The 9,527-nt window shown below is 40.8% G+C and overlaps 1 protein-coding gene across 2 annotated transcripts in view; it reads right to left on the bottom strand.

The window, feature by feature from the left end:
• Positions 1-9,319, bottom strand: part of LOC130928939 (oocyte zinc finger protein XlCOF6-like) — a 34,242-nt gene extending 24,923 nt beyond the window's left edge. Inside the window, exon 1 of one of the 2 annotated variants that reach the window (XM_057855769.1) lies at positions 8,903-9,319. In XM_057855769.1, the coding sequence (XP_057711752.1) occupies positions 8,903-9,029 (127 nt within the window). In that variant the 5' untranslated portion in view covers positions 9,030-9,319. The remainder of the gene's footprint in view (positions 1-8,902) is intronic. The other variant, XM_057855772.1, reaches the window with a different exon arrangement.
• Between the last annotated feature and the right edge of the window lie 208 nt (positions 9,320-9,527).

The following is a 9,527-nucleotide window of genomic DNA, read 5'->3' as shown; positions in this document are numbered from 1 at the left end:
GGAGGACCAAATATCAGATCACGAAGGCACGACTGATGGCTGGATTGCAGCGGTTCGTCGGAAAAGCATTTCTTATGATCATATTTCTGCTGGAATGAGAGTATTCCCCTCATCTCTACTCTTGTAAGTTGAACGATTTATCCGTTTTGGTTTCAATACGTTTTTTTTTTTGTGTTTTTTTTTACTGTTGTGTAAATCTGCCTTGGTAGCAATGCTAACCTACTCCTCCTCCTCACCTACCTGTTGTGTTACTAGGAAAACCTGCATATGAAATGCTGACAACACATCCCGATTGGTCACCATATCTCTTCTTGGGTTATTCTGAGGTCAAGCGCACCACATCGGAGCGTTATGAGAGGTTGGAAAGGCGAAGAGTGCACGCTGAAACTTCAGTTTGCTCTGCTCTTACAAACACGATCCCAAGTGTTGTTGTGAAAAGTCAATAAAATATGAATACCAAAACATGACTTGAACAACTTCTTGACAAACTGTAACTGCTTGTTGTTTACTTCAGGTCTTCATAATAAACAGGTGTAATAATTACAAAGTCAGGTGACTTAATTTTGTTATTCTATTTGGAATATGCATTGACAATTTTTGGACAGTGTTGTAGACAAGAACTGGGACTGATAAGTTGCAATAGATTTATTTCAAGTAATGCAATTTCTCCAATACGATATTTTAATTGACAGTTTAAAATCTTTAAATTAGTGCAAACAAGGCCCACCCTCTGACGGTGGCAGCAAATATTATATAATTATAAGTAATACACAAATACAGTGCTTCTCAATTATTTTCTGTTACGCCCCCCCAAGGAAGACGTAAATGTTTCGCGCCCCCCCCCCCCAACTCTCTGCCACCACTGTAAATAGTATCATTCGTCTATATTACTATTATAAGTACGCCTCAGCCTAACATTGTGTCCTTTTTTTTCTATTAAAGAAAAAAAGTAACATAGATCAACTTATAATAAAGTATAACTTTTTTAACATTGTGTTGCTTGTAACAGAAAAGACTTAACGCGCATCAATTTGCCTGAAGTTAAAAAAAAAAAAAAAAAAAGTCACATCCAAACTGTAAAAATACACTCAAGGTACATTTTTGACCATTTGATACTGAAAAATAAAATGTAATAAAATCAGTAAATAATAACAAATTCAAATTGATTAGAAACATTTACTCTTCAGGACAACGTGCCAAAAAAATTGACCGAAAAACAAAACTGAATAGAAGGGGGGAAAAAAAGTCTTTGGACAGAAGGAAAGTTTTTATTTTCGCTGATTCACCACAGTGCTCACTGGTTTACTGATATAACACTGACAAAGCGGGACGATTGTGACAATTGGCAATATTCGGCACATTTTCGCTGAAAAACAATCAAGCGGTTTATCAATGAGATTGAGGTCGAATGTCTTTAAGTGGCGTCTTAACTGATTTGGCTTCTCCGCTATAATCATTTTTAGACTCAGTAAACAGTGGTCTTTCCTCATTTCCCACTATATTAAAAGTCAAAGGCAAACGGCCCGAAAAAAGCGCATTCTCGGCGGCCGAGGTAGAACCGTAGGTGAGGGCGGTGGTCGTGACGATCCCAAGCCGAAAACGGCACTTCTCGGCCGGACACGTGAGAACCGAAGAAGACAGTGGGTCGCTGCGTGAGTCTAGCTCTGCATGAGTCTCTTCCGTGTGCTCTTGCTTACTTCAAAAATACTGCACGCACTTTGAAAATGAGAGCGCCACTGCCACCCACGGAGTGGATGTGCAAGTACACTTTATTCTAGTACGGCAAAAAAAAATAAAAAATAAAAGCATGTTCCCCGAGGTCACTCGCGCCCCCCCTGGCATCGCTCTGCGCCCCCCTGGGGGGGCGCGCCCCACCATTTGAGAAGTACTGCACAAATACAAGATCACAATAAACGTGTCTTTGTCAAAGCAGTTTAAAACACTATTTACTGGCCTTGGGTAAATTGCCAGACAGGATAAATATGTGCTTTAAAGTTCTTGCATTTCCATTTTAAGTATTGCAAGTACTAGTCTCCAACACAGTATTTGAACTGACAGTTTAAAATCCTTTTAGTACAAAATGGCCCACACTCTGGCAGGGGACAGCAAATATTATAATACATAATACATTATAAAAAGCTATATACTATATAAATACAAGATCACAACAAAACCTGTATTTTTTCGAAGCAGTTAAAAAACATCCAGTGGCCTTAGGTAAATAAAGGTGTAAAAATATGTACTTTACAGTTCTTGCATTTCTATTTTAGGTATTGCAACTTTTCCAACACTATTTGAATTGACAGTCTAAAGTCTCCACAAGTGCAATTATATTAATTATTATAATAATTATTATTAATTATAATAATTAATTATATATTATAATTTAAAAATAATAATAGAATATATAAATTCAACATTACAATGAAAGTTGTCTTTGTCAAAGTGGTTTAAAAAATAATAATAATAATAATACGTCACTGGCCATAGTTAAATAGCCAGGCAGAATAAATATGTGCATTACAGTTCTTGCATTTTCACAAGTTAAAAGCCCGCAGTTCATCGACGAGAAGGGCAGACCCAGATGGTGTCTGCAGCAGGGGCTTGTTTGAGTCCGACACAGGACAAATGGAACCACTCCATTGAACAAATTTTCTTTGTCAAATGATCCAAGAAGAGAGATTGTGACAAATCGGGATGTGTTGTCAGCAGGTTTACCTAGGAACACAACAGGTAGGTGAGTCGTAGTAGGCGAGCATTGCTACCGAGGCAGATTTACACAACGGTGTAAAAAAAGAAAAACGTATTGAAACCAAAAGTGGATAAATCGTTCAACTTACAAGAGTAGAGATGACAGGAACACACTCTCATTCCAGCAGAAATATGATCATAACAAATGCTTTTCCGACGAACCGCTGCAATCCAGCCATCCGTCGTACCTTCGTGATCTGATATTTGGTCCTCCATGCAGGAAAACGGTGAAAAGTGAGTCAATTTTTCCTAACCCCTTTTTTTTGTCGTAGGAGATGCTGTTGCACCCGGTAACGCAACAATAAGCACCCATATTTTCTTTCTAAAACACCGAAAGAGTTAGCTTAGCACTACCACACGTTACAATCCGCATTGACTCTGCCGAACCGGAAGTAAATCATATTGCCAGCATGGAGGCGCGTCCAAACAGTGACGTAGTACGTCCCATTCCCTATTGGTAAGAAAAGGCTGTTTGTACGAGTGACGCGTGGGCGCTCCCGTCAGGGGGGACATTTCGCGTGGAGTGGCTATTTTTCGGCACAACACCGGCGCGCCAACTTCAGACAAATTACGGCTGATGAATCTTTGATAAATGCGCCCCCCCTCCCCAATTTTGCGAGCTCTGGGACACTCGAAAAATGACTCTCATACCTCTCCTTGCTAAGTTAATGGTACCTCGATGTGCGTTTGTGTGGAAATTTAGTTCACGAACAACGGGGAAAAAACTATTCACCTTCTCACCGAATCAAGTAAAACTCTTTACACGGCCATTAGAATTCCCCCAGTCCTGTAAATGGGTCAGTTGACAGAAGGACTGTTATTGTTGTGGTAATGTAGTACTTACGAGGGTCAAATAAAAAGGAAAAAGAAGGACTACGACGGTGGTCTGAAACCCGCGGCTCTCGGGCTGCATGCGGCTCTTTAGCGCTGCTTTTTTTTTTTTTTTTTTTTTTTTTTTTTTAATGGAAAAAGATGGGGGAGGGAAATATATTTTTTGTTTTAATAGGATTTCTAGGAGGACAAACATGACACAAACATTCTTTCAATTCATTAATATTGTAATGAAGTTAAACTTGTGGTGGCATCGTACAACAGAGTAGTCACGTGGTGCGCTATAGGATCCACTGCAGGGAAAATAAACATTTAATCATGAAGGCTAATTATGTATTTTTAGCCAACTTAGTCATTTTTATAGTAGGCTAATATAGCTAGTATTGATAATTATAAGGCTTGTACAAGGCTTTGAATTTTTTGCTGCTCCAGACATACTGTATCAGTTTTGTTTTGTTTTTTTGGGGTGGGAGTGGGGGGGGTCAAATATGGCTCTTTCAAAAGTTTGGGTTGCCAACCCTGAGTCACTACGAGATGTAAGTCGTACTATTGCTAAGAGAAAAAAGTCGCATTATTACATAGGGTAACGTAGCTGTAATCAGCTACGCATTTTGCATACATATACCGTAGCTGAGAGCTATAACATTAGCCTAGCTAACGAAATATTTCAAATATATCTTTGTTATGGTTCTTCTTGGGGGAAAAAAATAATGAAGAAAAAAAAAAAAATCCCCGTGGCACGACATGGTGAGGCTGTCCGACTCCGATGCAGCCCACCACCACAGTTTCAAAAAATCCTATGGGAAACACTGGTCAGAGACCCTCCCACCACAGTCTCATAAAATCCTGTGGGAAACACTGATTATGGACAAAAAGAGGAGGAGGACAGGACTCAGACCAGCCATCTTCTGTAACAGTCTAGCAGCTAGTGCTCCTGTCAAGACCCCAGTAAACATGGCTAACTCGTGAGTTAAAACGGCGAAATTCACATTCATTCGTAAGGCAAACCGAAATGTTTAAGCAGGTCCACTGCCTTCGCATGACCCATAAACTGCAACCTAAAGTATCTGGATGTAACTTGAGCCCCTATCACATACTCCAAAACAACGGGAATATCGCGGGACTTAACCGTGCAGCAGTTGTGTGTGAAAACAATTTCCCGTGTCGACTGACATGGGAAGCAGTGTGCGTGAAAGCAGGCGTTAAATTCCCAGGTCACAGCAGATGGCTGATGACTTAAATATCATAGCGGCGGCTGATGTAACTTCCTCCCTCTTCGCAGTAAGAGGGAAAAGCGGTAAACAAACATCGCAATTATTAACATAGCAAGCTGGAAACAGCTAAATTAAACTGAAAACATGACCAAAATTAAAATGTCAATTATTACGTCGGGTCGGGCCAGGGTTCTTTCTCACTAACTTTTTGAAATAACTATATATTAACGATGTATGAATGATAAACTAAGTAATACTTGTTATGAAATAAATAATTTGGATTAAAAAAAAGAAGGCACTGTATGGTAGAGCTGGGCGATATACATAAAATTTACCGTTACCGAAATTCTTCACGATAACCGACGTAATTTTGACCATATCGGTAAATACGATAATTTTAATAAAACAAGAAAATATACTCTTTTTATCCTACTTTGTCTCTGTTTTTCGGTTATGTTCATTCCCTTTAAGAAAGCAGTCAGTGTGCTTGCGTATGAAGTCACATGATTATCAGGAATTCAAACAAACAGAAACCAGGTAGTCTAACGCTAGCGGCTATCACTACAAGCAAACGTGATGGAGTCGGGCTTAAGGGAGCTTCGTCAAACTTTCACCCGACATTCAGTAGACTCTTGGCGGCCTCCAAACGGGCTTTCGTCCGCTTTCCTCCCTGGTTCTCACGATTTCAGGAGAGGGTGCTTTCACTGCTTTCTACTGGAAGCCAGGTCACAGGCTAACGCTAGCTACAAATGAACGTGATGGAGTCAGATAGCGGCTCTAACCTTGTCAAAACGGCTGAACTTAATGAGTGGATTGATTGGACACGGACTGCATCTAGCAATTAGTGTTACGCGTTATTTTGTATCTGTGTGATTTCTTTGATATTCCTTTTATGGCGTTAAAGCATTCATCATAAATTATAATCCAACAGTGAAGCCTATAAAATGACCATTAAATGGCTGCAGCTATTCTTTTGAATGCGCTTGCTTTATTCTGCAAAATCTTAAATGTTTCATTGGCAAAAGAGCAATATAGCTTTAATGTGTGTGTGTGTCAAATGTCAAGTAAAGCGGAACTAAAACACAGTCGGCACGGTCTTTGGGATGCAATGAGGAACGGATCGAGAGTAAACAGCATGCTTGTCATTACAAGGGTAATGACAATGCTCAACTCACGGCTTTGGCGCAACTCATGCCGCTAGATAAAAAAACAATAATACCTGACTGCTGCCGACAGCCGCTACAAACTGCGTCCACATAATGCTATGGTAGATATCACATGTATAAAGAGCTATATGCAAAATGACATACTCTGCGGCATTAGCAGCTCGTGTGTAGAAAACTAGATGCAAAATGACATACTCGCCGGCATTCGAAATCAGCCACCATCTTAAAGCAGTAGACTTCCCCGGAAGGCTGTCGTAGCGAACCTTCCGAGCAAACTTAATTAACTTTTTATCTAAAATACTCCTAAATCGGCAAAATCTTGGCTTGAATCTATCTTTAAAACAGTTTTAAAACTTTCACATGTCGAAAAGCGACAGAAGGGAAATTACGGAATAAAGGGAGCAATTTTAACTACTTTAACGGTTGATTCACAACATTAAATTGATTGAATGTAGTTTAAAACTGCTGATACAGAATGGGGACTTGAGTATTTTATTTATTGTTTTGAACTGTTAACTTGGTAATGAAATAGTCGTTTATTTAAGCCTCAGAGACTTTTTGCACAATTTTCGTAATTAATGTACGAAACAATAAAAGCAGCTAATAGCTTGGGGGGCGGGGGGGGTCATCAATAATTGATTTATAATTGAATCGTAGCCTCTGAATCATAATTGAATCATTAGGAGTCCAAAGATTCCCACCTATAATTGTTAGTGTACAGGCATGCAAACTGGTTATCCCAATGGTATGTCCCGTTTGCATTAAGCAAGAACAGCTGTACAGCATAAAATATGAATTTACAGGTCCAGTATAAATTCCATTCACTGAACTATTATGTGTTAGAGAGAGGGAGACAGAGAGAGAGAGAGAGAGAGAGAGAGAGAGAGAGAGAGAATACAAAAATTACAAGTCTTCAAAAGCATTAACTGTAGTGATCAGAACTTTATTTACATTCAACCAAAGCAATTTGTCCCATGGTCCTTAACTTCGATAGATAGGGCATCATTCTGGATAAACAGAAGTACACCTGTAGGCTGTTTTATGAACGGGGGGGTTGTACGAACAGCGCAGGAATGGGGGTACTTTCAAATGCGACCTGTAGCGGAGCTCTCCGGTTTGATAAACTCTCCATGGCTAAACAAATGACACGACCTCCACAACAAGGCAAAACTCTTCCCTTTCTGTATTTATCGGAGAGTATAGAGGGGCCTTAAATAACTCGTCAAAATTAACTGGTGAACATTCAGAACTTTACTAACAAAGCCCTGAACATGACTTGTATGGAAGGCACTAGTTCATCACTCTAGTTACCTCATTGCTCATGATTTATTTATTTTTAATCGTTAAAAAGCGCTTTACAAAGGTACGGTGGCCGAGTGGTGTCATGCGAAATGCAAAGTCCGAACACTTTGCAAACAGGCAAAAGCACGAACCCCAATTGCCACAACACGACAGCAAATGGTTCGAAGCAAGAATGCAAATTGCCACAACACAATCCCCAATTCCTAAAGCGCGATTGCAAATTGGCAAAAGCACGAACGCCAATTGCCACAACACGACAGCAAAAGGCTCGCAAGACAATTGCAAAGACGATGACCCAGAAGTTAAAAAAATAATAAGACGACACTTTGCTGTATGTGCTTTGTGACCATCTCTACGGGCCTCCATTAAGTTGCCCCCCCCCCCATCAGACGCAAATTTATATAAAAATTATGTTAATCGTTTGTGCTGTCACGGTTTTGTAGATACAGTATCATGCTTTTATTGAGATATTAATTTCGAGTGGGGACGTCACTCGTAGCTGTTTCTAAGCTTAGCTCCCACAGCTAATGGAGCGTACCAACTCTCTCAATAACAGACGGGTGTCCTAACTACTAACACGAACAGAGTACAAAAAAATTCGGGTCCATTTTGCAGTAAATTGGGGGGGGGCTTGAGATATTAATTTCGAGTGATGACGTCCCTCTAAGCCCTTCATCTACTGCAAAATGGTTCCGAATTGGTGCCATTCGTTTGTGCTAGTTGTTAGGAAACCCCTCTGTTATTGAGAGAGTTGGTATGCTCCATTAACTTAACAGAGGGAACTACGGTTTTTAAGTTAACGGTCTCACGCGCTTGTTGACATGCCCCCCCCATTTTTTTCTCCTCGGATCTACGTGATTCAGAAGAATGACCCATTTTGATTTCAAAAAGGCAAAATTTTGCCAAAAGGTGGCAAGTTTGCATGCCTGAGTGTATTATAATGACTATCCACTGATGATAATCATACGTGAAACACAGCTGATTTTCCAGAAGGAAGTCCCCCACCCCAAAGAGTGTCCCGATCTGATCCAAATATCGGATCGGGACATCTCTACTTTTAATAACCCGCGTGTACCCTGCCAAAGATAGTGGTAACAAGAGTGCACACTTAACTCTGCAAGGACTTTAACAATACATTTCATGCTAACTAGCTAGGTAACAGCGTTATTTTAGAGGTGGTGTACTACTGACTACTATCTAGGCCACAGGGAAAAGTTTTCAGCAATGTGGGTGTTCTCTATATGAACAAGTGGAATGGGTTGGATAGCGACGCACTGAAGGGGCTCTCTACCTTACTCTATGAAGTAGTGGGAAACTGACAGATTTATGATCATATTTAAGTTAATAATGCCAGGTTATATGATTGTTTCAATTAATATCCTCGCATCTTTATAGTGAATATGTTAGCATTTTTTGTAATGTTATTATTTAGGTTGGCTTAAGAATATTTTAGGGGCCCCCTAAAACACCCCTGAACAGGCCACTGTGATCAATAAATGATCATCTTTATGATTCAAAACGATAGACGTCCGATGCAATAAAAAGGGAGGCCTGGCCTTGAATGCTCATCTTTCAGTTCAGAATCAACACCATGAGAACGGAAAAAAATGAATAATATTCCCGAATCAGTGAACCAACCTGCTAGTCTGCGAAGAACAACTTTTACTTGCATTTTGCAAGCAGTTGAGAGTTGATGTCGTCGCTGAGCTTTTGCGCCACAAAGTTCCGCCTCGAACTTTGCGGCTGGCGTCCTTCTTGCACACATTTTGCACACTTTGGGAGGCTCCAACTTGATGTTGACGTTGGTCTTTGTTCACAAGCTAAGCTAAGCTAACTAAGCTGCGAAGCTTCAACGCACGCAAAGACCACTTGAAGATGGACGGACCAAATGTTTCGAATTGGTTCCGGTCAAGTAGTTCTGGACCTCCTGCGTCACGAACTTTGTGGGTTAACGTCGCACAAAAAGCAACTTGTTGCTGAGCACGTTTCTCTTAGCGCGTGCAACTGAGTGCGTGACGTGGCAAGTGGCGACCAGATGGCAGCGCGCATGTGCGGATAGATGTCGACGTGGCTCGCTCGGTGAGTAGCTCCGCTACTGTGCATGCGCTACTTACATCCTGTTGGTCCGTTCTGATCTGGTCACTGTTCGGCAACGAGACAATGCACCGCGTTTTCCCCACCCAAGAAACGTCTACGGCACGTGAACGCAGCAGTGACGCTCGGCGTCAATTTCCATAGGACGCGTTTTACGAGCAGCGCAGCG

This window comes from Corythoichthys intestinalis, chromosome 13, assembly GCF_030265065.1.
Source record: "Corythoichthys intestinalis isolate RoL2023-P3 chromosome 13, ASM3026506v1, whole genome shotgun sequence".
NCBI lineage: Eukaryota > Metazoa > Chordata > Actinopteri > Syngnathiformes > Syngnathidae > Corythoichthys > Corythoichthys intestinalis.
Note: the sequence above shows the minus strand (reverse complement) of the source record. Positions and strands in the feature narration are given on the sequence as shown.